Below are 14490 nucleotides of genomic sequence, written 5' to 3'. Positions count from 1 at the left end.
CAGAAGTCATATTTTGCCACAAATTTTCGCGACAACCTTATACTCAGATTTAGATCTTAGTTACTGTAATGAATATTTGAGGAATTAGTAACCAAAAAATATACGCTGCCCGTTTGGCATAGTGGGTAAGAAAACAATATCGCCCTTGGTCGCGAAGTTAGAAAATTAACATTTCGTAGTACTGCGTTTCACTCGTAGGCAAATCCTTGATAATGAAAAGATCCTCGGTTCGATTCCGAGAATGGGCATTCACTTTTTGTTTTTATGTTATCATTGTTTTCCACCGTTCAACTGCTGCAAGTCCTCAGAACAAATCATAGAGCACATAATGTATTATTAACCAATCTTCAATTTTGATTTCTTTTGCGTTCGCGTGCGCATGCCAGAGCCAGAAAAATTCCACTAACACTGGTAAAAGCTTTTGCAGCCGCATTGGTGGCATCATTGAAATATCCCATTTACAGAGATCAGCACCAAAAGTCCGGCACCCGCCAAGAAAAGGGTCCAGCTCGCCTGGAGGGCTGACTGGACCGTCCTCAAGTTCAGTCTATGTCCCGGGAAATAATTCTAGGGTCTTTAGCTACAGGGTTGCCTTCCGAAAGTAGGGTTAGGGCTGTTACAAGCGCATGTGCAGGGCTTTTTATATTGATCTCACTTCTAAGGTGTAATATGAATATTTACGATATTTATTTATAGACAACAAACGAATTATATATTAGTATCTATCTATATGAATAACGAGTATTAAATATACTTACTATATGTATATCAATATACATCTTTCATTGACTCCGACGTGAAATTTTTTCTATAGATACTGGCAGAGTAACATCGAAGGGTAAAACAATCTCGTAGAGGATAAAAGTATCCCAGGGTAGCAGAATATCACAGGGTAGGAGAATATCGCATGGTTGAAAAGTACCTTAGAATAAATGTCTATCACAGGCAAGTGTCACCCCTACTCACCTCCTCACTTGATAGTTCTAAAGCGGCCACGTTCCGAAGAAGTGGGGGGTACATTTCTCATGGCTTGTCGAGCCCATCTATGTACGCAAACTAACATGGTTGTTTTGGATATTCTGAACATTGTGATTTCATTTCTGATGATCAGTGAGGGGAAAAATTGGGTCTTGTAAAGCTCTAGAACTGCAGGAGAACGGATGACGGAAGGTCCATGAGGCCCACGCGCTAGCCTTGCATACATTCTGCATGACATGACGTATACAACACTCCGGTGAATACACTCACCATCCGGAGTACTAAAGTGCGTACGTATCATGAGGACCCAGTCCACACACGCACAGTCTTGGGCTGAAATGAATGACTGTCGTTGGTCAATTGGACATACACCCCTTGGCATCCTTCGTGACAATAATATACCCTATCAGTTAAGGAAAATGCTGCCGCTCAACGCTGCCTTGGATCCTGGATCCACGTCCTCGTCCCTATCTTTCTTCCGTCTCTATCCCTCTATCCTCTCATAGTTCGTCACGTTCTCTCTGTCTCCATCTCTGTATGAGATCCATTCATGTTCGGCGCTCTGCTTGCGAATATGCTACCCTTTAAAATCATGTTTCCTCGTTTGCGGCATTGAAACGCCACCTGCTGCCAATCATGCTGGCAAAGTTCAGTGTACGTTTGAAGACCGTACTCCTTTTTCTACTCATTTTTTATCTTCTCATTAGCTTTACCTCTGATTTCTTCAACGCAAAACCGTCCATACCCAATGGGATCCTTTCATCAGGCGGAGAGTCCACGAACGAGACCGAGAAGCTATCAGAAGAGAGTACCACTGCATCACGCTTTCACCTTCCAACCGAAACAACGACTGCCGCAATAGACAATGCTTCTGCAATTGCTTCCCCAAGCCCGCCATTCAAATCTGCTCTCAAGGACAGCGATGCCACTTTGCTCGATACGGTACCAGCTTATATCAAAGCTATCATGGATCCGGAAGATACGACTTTTCCAAGACTGGACTGCCCGGTTTCAAATGACCATCGATATCATTACCTTAACACCAAGTCCTCAGAAACGCTCCACGATTCTACCACGAATTTGCGCCCAAAATACTTCTTCGCGCTCGACCTCCATCAGCGCGCGAGTTTACTTCCTCGTTTGTTCGGTTCTATCGTCGAAAGCATACGCTTCCTCGGTCCACAAAATTGCGCTCTGTCGGTTATAGAAGGCCGTTCGGACGACGGAACCTTTGAGATCCTTTCGTCGCTGCGTAAGGAAATCGAATGTATAGGTGTCAAATACTACTTCAACTCGAGCGGCATCGACCCTTCAGCAGGCGATCGCATTAACGCAGGTGATCGCATTAAAGGTCTAGCGGAGCTGCGCAATCAAGCACTGCAACCACTTATGGACTATCATTACGAAGGGAGCTCTATGGATGATACCACCATAATCTTCCTCAATGACGTAGCAATCTGCTCCGAGGACATCTTAGAATTGATCCACCAACGCCGCTATCAGCATGCCGATATGGTCTGCGGTATGGATTGGACGTATGTTGGCCCCGACCCTACCTTCTACGACGTCTGGATCGCTCGCGGCATGAACGGTGACACTTTTTTCGAAATACCGGAAGACGGGAGTTGGGACTCAGCCTGGAACATCTTTTGGAATAACCCTATCGCGCGAGAACGCATTTGGGAGGGGAAGCCATTTCAAGTCTTTTCCTGTTGGAATGGCGCTACAGCTTTCACCGCAAAACCTTTTCTTGAGTCAAAGATCAGATTCCGCGGTTCGCATGAGCATGAATGTCCGCAGGGCGAACCGATGACTTGGTGCACGGAGATGTGGCATCTGGGATATGGGAAGATCGCAGTGATACCAATCGTCAATGTTGAGTATAGTGATGAGGCGGCGACGAAGATCAAGGATGCGAAGGGCTACGTTTCTGGCTGGGTGGGACGAGGGGGTGAGAGCGATGCGAGGATTGAGTGGGAATCGACACCGCCTGTGGCCCTCAAATGTATGCCGAATTACGGTAATCAAACCTGGGTGCCGTGGGAAAAGCAGCTTGGTGGGATGGATCCGGCACCCAGAGGAGTGGACCTGGTTTAGGAGACCGAGACCTTTGTGGGTAATGATTGAAAAGACTGTACATGCATGGCATTTAGTAACTGTAATACTAATCAAAGGACAGCTTGGGTCCTGGCTGTCTCAGCACATATCATCAACAGAATCGTGCAAGTAGACGAGATGGCACATATTATGTTCATTAATAGTAATGTCGAATCGTATATACTCAAGAATTGAAGTGCCCTTTCAATATCCTAGCGTGGAACCCTTGAAACAAGAACTGATCTACAAGATGTTCAAAGTCGAAAACTTCACAGATTTAATGGACTGTCATTGCGTCGCGAGTAGCATCTCTCGGAATGGAGTCTTGATCTATTCCGCTCAGTCAGTTCTCTCTTGACTGCGAGTGATTGGGGAGTTGAGGGTAGGACATCTGGATGTTTGCATCCTCAGTGGGTCCACCATAGACAGAAGCAGTATCCGCACGTTCGACGTCAGTAGCCATGATTCCGCCTACAAGACCCTCTTCGCGAGCAACATTCATCCCCCCCGCTCTCCACTGATTGCTTTGCACGACGTCCCTCATCGGCTGAGCTCTCCCGGCATTCCAATGGACCCAAGCTGGATCCAATGGATTTTGGCGCGTTATACCTGGGATGTTCGCTCCGCGGATGATGTTCAGCTCCTGCTCGTTCGTGCTCAGGGTGCTCAGGCTGTCGGCTAGCACATCCGTACTGGAGGCTCGGTGTCTGCGGAGTCTGTGCCTATGGGCTCGGCGTTCTGTGCGTCGTTGCTCGATGCGGTCCTCTATCGCTCTCTCTGCTCCCTGCGGCTCTTCTGTTTCCATGCGCTCGCGTCTGCGTTGCCAGGGTCCAGACAAATGTGAACGTCTGCCTGTGAGAGCTACCTCCATGCTGGATGGTCGTTCGATAGTATACTGATTTATCTCTGCGAGGAGATCCCGGGGGGTTGTGTCGACTTCGATTGCCATGCTAGTGGTGAAAGGCCCGGCTTCAGCCACCTGAGATGGGGATGATCGGCTTGGAATGGGACTGAAGATTGGCGTTTCCGGATCCATGGTGCTACTTCTCAGGATTGAGGAGGAGGAAGAGGAGGGAGTTGTCGGCTGAGCAAGCTCAGCGCTGGTGGCACCATTGAGCAGTGGGACGTACGAGCTTCTACCCCGTACAGGTGCTTCGGATCTTGGGGGTTGGGCCGGATCCATGGTCAGACCTGGCGAGATTAAGGGAGTTTTGACAAGGCGCACGAGGGTGAATGGTCTCGAACAGGGCGGTGTCTTCGTGTTGAACGAAGTCTTTTGGAGGGAGTTATTTAGAGGAATGAGGGGGAGAGGACTACTCGGAAATTAAAAGGACAGAAGAAAGAACCGTACGGTTATATGGCAAGGATGAATTCCTATCTTGCTCAAAAAAATGGCATTAAATTTCGTTGCCATTGTCCCACATGGAAGAAGTCATGGAGACCACAAACGGAGAATGTATGAGTGTTGCATTACCGTAGTACTCGTCTTTGCATAGAGAACTTCAAGAAGTGTAAGGACAACTGACGAAGGTCTATAGACAGTGTTGGAGAATACCGAGTCGTCCGAGTTGGATTGTAAGAATTTGGTTACCGATGTACATCTGGACTGTCCGCCTTGATCACCGACATACATCTAGACTATTCTTCACTGCAACACCTTAGCAAGAGCTTGTCATAGCAGGCAACTCGGCCGAAAGAATGTAGGTAGCATATCAACACGTTTTAGGCTGCTGGCAAACGATCTGAGCTACATAAGTCTTTCCTGCAATTGGATGACGAAATAGAAATGTTGCAAGCCGTTGAACATTGTTGATCCTCAATAGTACTTGCATTATCTCCGCGATCACGCAATATGAGGGTTTTCGCAGGGTGTGGTTCTCAGTCACCAAAGTCAGGACTGTAAAGTAACGTTCGATGGTGGAAATCAACGCCAAGACCCGGCCCGCAGATCCTCGCTTCTCGAAAAGCTTTGGATTGGACACCTCTGAGAGTTGACCACCCTGCAACGCAATTCGCGCCTGTCATTCTTTTGAGTCAAGCAACAGTGGCGTGTTGCAACTTGCACAAAATAGGCAGCACCGAAGTTCTTCTACATGTTGTGACTGCCATTCCCGGAGAGCTGTCTCCTTCCCCTATAGATTTCGCCCAACATGCAGTCCTCACCCAATATGCTCACAAAGGTAGCACACCATGACGCAGTGTTTCTTCAAAGAATCCAAAGTCCAGGCTAATATCAATTTCTGTAATAAGTTCGAGTCCAAATCCTCAAGAGCAAAAGGCATTGCTTTCCACCCAAAGAGGTCCGCACATTGCCCAGCCTGCCTCCGAGTCCTTCTCCAAGCTGACCAATCCCAGACCATGGATACTCGTCTCCTTACATTCCTCCACGATTCAGCTATGGGACTACCGGATGGGTACCCTGATAGATCGGTTCGAGGAGCATGATGGGCCCGTCAGAGGCATAGACTTCCACAAGACACAACCGCTATTCGTATCTGGCGGGGACGATTACAAGATCAAGGTCTGGTCGTATCAGAGCCGAAGATGTCTCTTCACCTTGAATGGCCATTTGGACTACGTTCGGACTGTCTTTTTCCACCATGAACTTCCTTGGATACTGTCAAGCTCGGACGACCAAACAATCCGGATATGGAATTGGCAGAACAGGTCTCTGAGTAAGTGGAGAAGCTTCTTACGGCGAAGCGTAAGCTGATATCCTTTTGCTAGTCTGTACGATGACAGGGCATAACCACTACACCATGTGCGCCCAATTCCACCCCAAGGATGATCTCATCGTCTCTGCTTCATTGGATCAATCAGTGCGAGTTTGGGACATCTCGGGGCTGCGCAAAAAGCAATCTGCTCCCACATCTTTGACCTTCGAAGACCAAATGGCTCGCGCCAATTCGAACCAAGCGGACATGTTTGGTAATACAGATGCGGTGGTCAAGTTTGTTCTAGAGGGCCATGACAGAGGCGTGAACTGGGTCGCATTTCACCCAACTTTGCCATTGATCGTCTCCTCGGGCGATGATCGACTCGTCAAGCTGTGGAGAATGAGCGGTAGGCCTGCTAGCAATTCCATTTCGAATGTAGCACTAACTTCTTACAGAAACAAAGGCTTGGGAAGTGGACACCTGTCGCGGTCATTTCCAGAACTCTTCAGCTTGTCTGTTCCATCCTCACCAGGACCTCATTCTTTCAGTTGGCGAAGACAAAACAATTCGGGTCTGGGACTTGAACAAGCGGACATCTGTCCAGTCGTTTAAGCGCGAGAACGATCGATTCTGGGTTATCGCAGCTCATCCCGAGATAAACCTGTTCGCTGCTGGACATGACAATGGAGTCATGGTTTTCAAGCTGGAGAGAGAGAGGCCTGCCTCTGCCAATTATCAAAATCAGCTATTCTACATCACGAAAGAGAAGTTCGTACGCTCGTACGACTTCTCGAAGAACGCCGAGTCCCCTGCGATCTTGTCTCTCCGGAAATTCGGCAGTCCATGGGTACCACCTAGGACTCTTTCCTATAATCCAGCCGAGCGAGCCGTACTCGTGACGTCCCCTATTGACAATGGTACTTACGAGCTGATCCCTCTCCCTCGTGATGCATCTGGAGCGATTGAGCCCACAGATTTTAAGAAGGGTCAAGGCAATTCTGCTATATTCGTGGCACGCAATCGATTCGCAGTGTTCACCCAGTCAAGTCAGCAAGTGGACATCAAAGACCTCACAAATTCGACGACGAAAACCATCAAGCCACCTCCAGGGACCACGGATGTATTTTTCGGGGGGACTGGATGCATTCTTTTGGTTACTGCTACATCTGTGGTTCTTTACGATATTCAGCAAAAGAAGCAGCTTTCTGAGCTAGCAGTCGCTGGGGTCAAATACGTTGTCTGGTCGAGCGATGGGCTTTACGCAGCTCTACTTAGCAAGCACAACGTCACGATTGTTACGAAGTCTTTAGAGCAAGTCAGTACGCTTCACGAGACGATCCGAATCAAATCTGCAGCATGGGATGACGCCGGCGTACTTCTATACTCGACCCTTAATCATATCAAATACACATTACTCAATGGGTAGGCAGAGTAAATCTTTTGAAGGAGTGCGCTAACTTCATTGCAGGGACAATGGCATTGTCAGAACACTCGACCAGACCGTGTACCTAGTGCGAGTCAAAGCTCGAAGTGTATACTGCTTGGATCGGGCCTCAAAACCGAAAGTGCTAGACGTTGACCCCACGGAATATCGTTTCAAACTTGCTCTTGTCAAGCGAAACTACGAAGAGATGCTGCAGATTATTAAAACATCGAGTCTTGTCGGTCAAAGCATCATCTCGTACCTGCAGAAGAAGGGGTACCCAGAGATTGCTCTCCAATTTGTGCAAGACCCTCAGACCAGATTTGAGCTTGCTATAGAGTGCGGCAACCTTGATGTCGCTGTGGAAATGGCTAAGCAGCTTGACCGACCCAAGCTTTGGACCCGACTGGGTACTGAGGCCCTGGCGCACGGAAATCACACGATCGTGGAAATGACTTACCAGAAACTTCGGCAATTTGACAAATTGTCCTTCCTATATCTTTCAACGGGCGACGGAGAGAAGCTTGCCCGAATGGCCAAGATCGCGGAGCACCGTGGTGACTTCCAATCGCGCTTCCAAAATGCTTTGTATCTGGGAGACGTCGAAGCCCGGGTTCAAATGCTTCAGGACCTCGACCTATGTAAGTCTTTCGCACCAGCCGCTCTTTCATAAGACTCGACGCTAACCAGCGCAGACCCTCTGGCATATGCGACAGCCAAAGCCGCTGGACTTGAGGACGAATGCCAAACAATGCTTGAGGCTAGTGGGCTGACGGAAGATCAAATCTCTCTGCCTACGATGGGCAAGCCATTGAAACCACCAAGATCTATTGTTCACACACACAAAGCCAACTGGCCGGTGAAAGCAGCCTCCCATTCCTTCTTCGAGAAAGCTCTTCTCGGCGAAGTCGGAGCCGTGGATGATGATGTCCCGCAAATATCGAATGGGGTTGACCACATTGAAGGCGTCCCAGAGGACGAGGCTGTCACTCGAGATGGCCAGCTGGGCGAAGAAGAAGACGAAGATGCTGCAGGCTGGGACATGGGTGACGACATCAACGTTGAGGTCGAGTCTGACTTCGTCAACGTCGACAGTGCAGACGCTGGTGCTGGCAGTAGTGAAGCCGATCTATGGGCCCGCAACTCTCCCATCGCTGCTGACCATGCAGCTGCTGGATCTTTCGAGACCGCTATGCAGCTTCTCAATCGGCAAGTGGGCGCCGTCAACCTGGCACCTCTCAAACCCCGCTTCCTCGAAATCTACCAAGCTTCCAAGACATACCTACCAGCCACTCCGGGATTGCCTCCTCTGGTCAACTACGTGCGCCGAAATGTAGAGGAGACTGATCCCCGGAAGCTGCTTCCCATCATACCACGGGACCTAGAATCAATTGCCACCACTGACTTACAGGAAGGCTACAGTGCGATGAGATCGAACAAACTCGACGACGGTTTGAAGACCTTTAAGCGAATTTTACATTCTCTACTAGTCAACGCTGTAAGCTCTCAGCAAGACGTTGCTGAGGCCAAGAAGATTATCACGACGGCGGCCGAGTACGCTACAGCGATGGCGTTGGAGCTGGAGCGAAGGGCCCTGCCTTCCGAGGGCGAAGACAACATCAAACGGAGTCTTGAGCTCTCAGCGTATTTTACGATACCCAAGCTTGAAGTTGCCCATCGCCAGCTTGCGCTCATGGCTGCCATGAAACTGGCTTTCACCAACAAGAATTACTCATCAGCCCTCAGCTTTGCTAACCGCATGCTTGCAAATGGGGGTTCGGCCAAGCTGTTGGATCAGGTTAGCAACGCTTTTGCGCTCCGAATTGCATGACAATTGCCATTACTAATCCTCTTCATAGGCAAAGAAGATCAAGTCCCAGTGCGAACGAAGTCCGCAGGACAAGATTGACATTGAGTTTGATCAATTCGCTGAATTCGACGTCTGCGCTTCTTCTCACACGCCAATATATGGCGGCTCCCCAAGTGTCGCCTGTCCTTTTGACGGTGCGAAATATCATTCGGAGTTCAAGGGACAGGTCTGCAGGGTTTGTGAGGTTTGCGAGATTGGTGCTCCAGCGAGCGGAATTAGGCTGTTCGCTGCTTAAGGGAAGGAAGCTGTGCATGTTCTTTGCCCTGAATCCCGCTGCATACTTTACATTACGAATCAGCGACACTGTTCAGCTACTTTGTGGAGGGACCTTGTATCCTAGCAAAAGCCGCCTAATGTCATACCCTCACATGAGAAGTAAAGAATAGATCAGTTTTTGCTGTAATCGCCGTATTACCCTCTTCTTCGGCCAGGTACTAGTACCTCCTGAACACCGGCTCAGACTGGACAATATAGGGGGGCCTTCTGTTGGAAAGTAGCCTGACTTATTTGGTTGCGTGCAAACCGCGTCGCTCGTGAGCAGAATTCCCCCTTCAGCAGAGACTCGATCCTACACCGTTCGGGCTGCTTAATCTTCGACACATTCACCCTCCGGAGTGAAGAGGAGCTACTGTGAGGGTGAAGGGAAAGGGGGAATGAGGTAGCTAGATGCTAAATAAGATTCGATGCTTTGACGATTGAGTGACTCTCCATGTGATAATACCAGCTTCTTGCCCATACCTGGTCTGGTAGTCAGCCCGTCTCTCGGGGCTAGATATCTTTCTTCCTCAAGTCCGTTGTTACTCCAAGCCGCGCTAGCCCACTCCTTTGGGCCTAGGATACTCAGCCCTACGAGAACCCCGAATTTCAGCTCGCTGAAGTGAAAGCTGCCCGACCTGAAAGCTTGACTGCTGAAGAAGGCTGTGCACGACTAGTTTCGAGGGACATTTTACAAAATGTTGCCGAACTGGTCCTAAAATTTGCAGCTGTTGAATCTCACTCCCCCATCTCGACGCTCCTGCTTCAAGCTTCAAACATCAGGTCACATCAGACACAACACCTCGCACGTGCCTTCCCTCCTCAGCTCCTCCAAACCAGCCATGACCCTGCTCTCAAAAGTCGTCCCTCTCGTCATCTTCTTCATCGTCCTCACCGTCGCTGCGTTCATCGGCTATGCGGTATACACAATCGCTACGGATGTAGCTGAGAAAACGTCGAAGAAGATGGAGAAGAAGAATATCAGTTTCGGCAAGGACGGCATGAAGATTGGGATCAAGGAAGTCAGGAACGAGAACTATGTTGATCAGACACAGAGGTATGGAGGTGCCGATGGGTTCTGGTATCATCGGCAGAGCTGACATAGTCTTCTACATTCTCAGCCTACTGGTAAAGGCCTGGAATTACTCGAGCTGGCCGGCGTACAAATCGCGGTTCTGGAACAAGGAGAACGAGCCGCCACAGAAGGCGCAAGCGAGAACACCGTAAGTAGTATTAGCCTCGACGCTGTCAAGGAATCACTAGCTAATCCGGTCCCGCGTGTTTAGATTTTCTCGCTCGGCGAGTTCAGGCAAGGCAAAGGCATGAAGACCACATAGGGCTATGATTGAGAACTACCTTACAAATTGATGAATCGATGGCATATAGAAGGCGTAACAAGGGGCTTCGAACGATTGTTTAGCGGTCTTTGTGCGAGGGAGGCAGTGTCTCATTGCTGGCTAGTGAGCGCGGACAGATACCCAATGGAATTAGCATGCGAAAAGCGACAAAGAGAGCAAATTACAATTACGAGAAGTTCCTGCCCCAACATGATAGTCCTAAGAAGGGAAGGAGCCATGATGCTGGCCCATCCAACGCTCAAAACTCCGGCTAGTTTCCCAACTTTTCTTCACATCAACAACCGGTTTACCCCCTAATATTACCACTTTTCCCCCCTCACTTCTGCCTATAGCACATTGTTTCTGCTGGTTACTACTCCTATTATTACGACAATGCAAGCTCCTCGTCTCTTTGATCTTCGTTCCAAAGCAGAAGACTCTGACCATCACGGTCACCGAACCCATACTTCTGTACTGTCCCTTTCAATACTATTGAGGAGCCTGCTGACGCTTACAACAGCTTCACGATGCAAGCACACTGCCCGCCTTTCGACGACTGAGCTTGGGTAAATACCCATCAATCATCGCCCGTTACACGGCTGCTAATCCAGGTTCCCAATAGATGATACTACGAGCGAACCCCGCCGTTTCCTCATTCCTGTGGACGCGACCCTCAAAAGTCTCCTGTCGAGAGAAGATACCGACCAGAATGTTCAGATCACTATCGATGATGCGGGCCCCAAGGTTCTCTCGTTGGGAACGGAATCATCCCATGGTTTCAAGCATTTTGATATCCGTGGGAACTACAGTATGAGTCCTCCAACGGCCTGCAGCGGACTAGGCACATATTTTATTGCTTCACCTCGATCTAGAAAGAATAATTGCTGACTGGGGAATCCCATCAGTGTTGTCGAATTTGCTTCAGGAGTTGACCCTAGCAAAGGATTCCGGCAGGAAACACATCATCTTAGATGAGGCCCGACTGAACGAGAACCCCGTTCAACGCCTCTCGCGGCTGATTCGATACTCGTTCTGGCCAAATCTCACTCGGCGTATTGACGCTTCGTCAATTGAGAAGGCGGGGCGGGACCCTAAGGACTGGACTGATGACCCGAGGCCGCGAATATACATCCCGGAGAGTTGCCCGGACCAGATCCAATACTACGAGCAACTCGCTAGAGATCGGCCCCTGATTCGCCTTGACGTCCAAATCCTCACTCCTCATGAACTCACACCTGAAGGGATTAGAGACCTCAACAACAAACCAGGACTGCTGGCTCTTGCCATGGAGGAGTGGACATCTTCTCGGACTGCAGCCAAGGAGCTGCGGGGCCTTCCCTTTGTCGTGCCAGGTGGACGCTTCAACGAAATGTATGGTTGGGATTCCTACATGGAATCACTTGGACTTATTGTCAATGAGCGAACTGATCTTGCCAAGTCCATGGTCCAGAACTTCTGCTTTTGCATCAAACACTATGGCAAGATCTTTAATGCTAATCGTACATACTACCTGGGACGCACCCAGCCTCCATTTCTTACAGACATGGCGCTTAGGGTATATGACAAGATTCGCCATGAACCCGACGCCTTGGACTTTCTCCGTGAAGCTATGTTAGCTGCCATCAAGGAGTACTACACCGTCTGGATGGCATCCCCAAGATTTGATCCTCTCACCGGTCTGTCCCGATATCGACCAGTAGGCATTGGCGTTCCACCAGAGACGGAAGCTAGCCACTTCACCCACATCCTTGAGCCATACGCAAAGAGATACAACATGGAATACTTCGAATTTGTTCAAGCGTACAACAGGGACGACGGGACCGTTACCGAGCCTGATCTGGATGAATACTTCTTACATGACAGAGCGGTTAGAGAGTCGGGCCATGATACCTCCTATCGTCTGGAAAATGTGGCAGCAAACCTTGCGACCGTCGATTTGAATTCGCTGCTGTACAAGTACGAGACCGATATCGCTCGGTGTATCCAATTTTTCTTTGAGGACCATCTTGAGATTCCAGCCGACATGTGCGTGGTCGCCCACGGTATGAAACCCAACCAGAAGGAGACGTCAGCAGCTTGGAACCGGAGAGCCAAGAGTCGAAGGTACGTATTCTTGGAGTCAGATCTATCTTGGACCAATGCTTGAGTCCAGAATCCTATCTTCGTCAGGCAATGCTGACTCCAGAATCTTAATCTAGAAGGGCAATTGACCGTTACCTTTGGAATGAAAGCAAAGGAATGTACTTCGATTATGACACTGTCAAGCAGGAGCAAACCGATTACGAGACTGCAACTACTTTCTGGGCAATGTGGGCAGGCCTAGCGACTCCTCAACAGGCTGCTGCTTTGGTGATAAAAGCACTCCCGAAGTTCGAGGCATTTGGAGGTTTGGTATCCGGCACGGCGGAATCTCGAGGGGCTATTGGCATTGACCGTACGTGGAACTTCCCAAGCCAATTCTTCCCACTCATGCTGTCTTATGAGTCATCAGACATATCGAAAGAGTCCTCTGCTCCTGAGACATGTCTCGCGACTCAGAATGCCTCCCGAAAGAGTAGTGCTGACTCCGAAATCATCAGGCCCAAGCCGCCAGTGGGACTACCCCTATGGTAAGCAAACATCGAACAGCTTGAAGCCTGAGAAACGCTAACATTTGACAGGGTGGGCACCTCAAGTACGTGGCTTTGGAGTCCAAATGTCCTCTGTTTACTTTTCGGGCATGATCCGAGGGTCGATACCCTGTCGTGAACAGGCAACGCTAACTCGGAGCCTTTGTCTATAGCAAATCTTGGCTTGGGGAGGGTTCCTGAGATATGGTTTTCAGGATGAGGCCGAGCGACTTGCGTACAAATGGCTCTATATGGTCACCAAAGCCTTTGTCGATTTCAACGGGATAGTGGTAGAGAAGTACGATGTCACTCGACCAATCGATCCTCACAAAGTCGATGCAGAGTACGGAAGTAAGTAGCACCCAGGAGGCCCCTCGGGCTACGAATCCATCTCCTGACCCAACCGAAAGGTTACTGACTCCCAAAATTGAACATAGATCAAGGCAGCGATTTCAAAGGCGTGGCTAAAGAGGGTAAGATAGCATGTTTTTGAGGCAAGATCATGGGCTGATTTCCGTCCTTTTCTCAGGTTTTGGGTGGGTCAATGCCAGCTACGTGTATGGGTTGAGCATTGTCAACACCCACATGAAGCGCGCTTTGGGAACTTGCACCCCGTGGGAGACGTTCCGCAAGGCTACTGAAGCCAGCGAGGGAGCATAGCGTTGGGCTTGATAACAATATTTTCATTCGTATGATTGAGTAGAAGTCCACCGCGTGGCTGGTACCATAGGAATGCTCTTGCAATACAATCTCATCCATTGATCCAATAGCGTGAAAAGGTTGTGTGTATAATCATTTGTAAAGAAGTAGAGTATTGCCTGGGGTCCGTCGAGTTGGAATCGGAGGGCTCTTCCTTCCACGTGGAGCCATGCCGCGATCGCGTGTCAAACATGTGCTTTGTTCCCCAGGATAATAATCAACAATCTTTACCATCAGATTATATAGGCAAGGTAATGTAGGTATTGATACCTCAGGATGCTACTTCCAAATCATTGGCAGTTATTATTGGTATCCGATAACCGCCCAGACCGAGGTAACAAATTAGCGTGGTTTTTCTCCGCGTCTCAATCACGCGACTTTTTTTATTCTTTATAATAACTCTATTATATTAAATTTAATATAGCTAAAATTATTACTCTATCTACTTCTAATAAAAAAGAATTAGATTAAATTATAAAATATTAGAAAAGAGATATCTAGATTAATATAAGAAAGAAGAAACTTAAATAATATAATATTCTTTTTTAAAGTATATCTTCACTAT

At 48.8% G+C, this 14490-nt stretch overlaps 5 protein-coding genes and 1 non-coding gene across 6 annotated transcripts; 5 read left to right on the top strand and 1 right to left on the bottom strand.

Moving 5' to 3' along the window:
- The first annotated feature begins 107 nt into the window (after positions 1-107).
- HO133_005926 lies at positions 108-248 on the top strand. Its single transcript has one exon. It is a non-coding gene; the product is annotated as a tRNA-Thr (tRNA).
- Positions 249-1614: 1366 nt separating this feature from the next.
- Positions 1615-3075, top strand: HO133_005925 (uncharacterized protein; the record flags this gene model as incomplete). The annotated part of the gene is made up of 1 exon (XM_037296829.1): positions 1615-3075. The coding sequence occupies one exon, from the start codon at positions 1615-1617 to the stop codon at positions 3073-3075; it is 1461 nt and encodes a 486-aa protein (XP_037148010.1).
- Positions 3076-3418: 343 nt separating this feature from the next.
- Positions 3419-4258, bottom strand: HO133_005924 (uncharacterized protein; the record flags this gene model as incomplete). Its single annotated transcript, XM_037296828.1, has 1 exon — positions 3419-4258. The coding sequence occupies one exon, from the start codon at positions 4256-4258 to the stop codon at positions 3419-3421; it is 840 nt and encodes a 279-aa protein (XP_037148009.1).
- Positions 4259-5225: 967 nt separating this feature from the next.
- HO133_005923 (uncharacterized protein) lies at positions 5226-9260 on the top strand (the record flags this gene model as incomplete). The annotated part of the gene is made up of 8 exons (XM_037296827.1): positions 5226-5255; positions 5326-5375; positions 5431-5750; positions 5803-6138; positions 6188-7154; positions 7201-7796; positions 7851-8953; positions 9015-9260. The coding sequence occupies 8 exons, from the start codon at positions 5226-5228 to the stop codon at positions 9258-9260; spliced, it is 3648 nt and encodes a 1215-aa protein (XP_037148008.1).
- An 862-nt stretch (positions 9261-10122) lies between these two features.
- HO133_005922 (uncharacterized protein) lies at positions 10123-10606 on the top strand (the record flags this gene model as incomplete). Its single annotated transcript, XM_037296826.1, has 3 exons — positions 10123-10337; positions 10402-10503; positions 10567-10606. 3 exons carry the CDS (start codon positions 10123-10125, stop codon positions 10604-10606), a joined length of 357 nt encoding a protein of 118 aa, XP_037148007.1.
- Positions 10607-11010: 404 nt separating this feature from the next.
- On the top strand, positions 11011-13886 carry HO133_005921 (uncharacterized protein; the record flags this gene model as incomplete). Its single annotated transcript, XM_037296825.1, has 11 exons — positions 11011-11088; positions 11138-11183; positions 11240-11425; positions 11523-12720; positions 12816-13051; positions 13109-13141; positions 13197-13226; positions 13278-13291; positions 13442-13577; positions 13664-13699; positions 13756-13886. 11 exons carry the CDS (start codon positions 11011-11013, stop codon positions 13884-13886), a joined length of 2124 nt encoding a protein of 707 aa, XP_037148006.1.
- Between the last annotated feature and the right edge of the window lie 604 nt (positions 13887-14490).

The sequence above is a fragment of the Letharia lupina genome (assembly GCF_014066315.1).
Source record: "Letharia lupina isolate WasteWater1 chromosome Unknown contig_22, whole genome shotgun sequence".
Lineage (NCBI taxonomy): Eukaryota > Fungi > Ascomycota > Lecanoromycetes > Lecanorales > Parmeliaceae > Letharia > Letharia lupina.
This window is presented reverse-complemented; position numbering and strand designations above follow the sequence as displayed.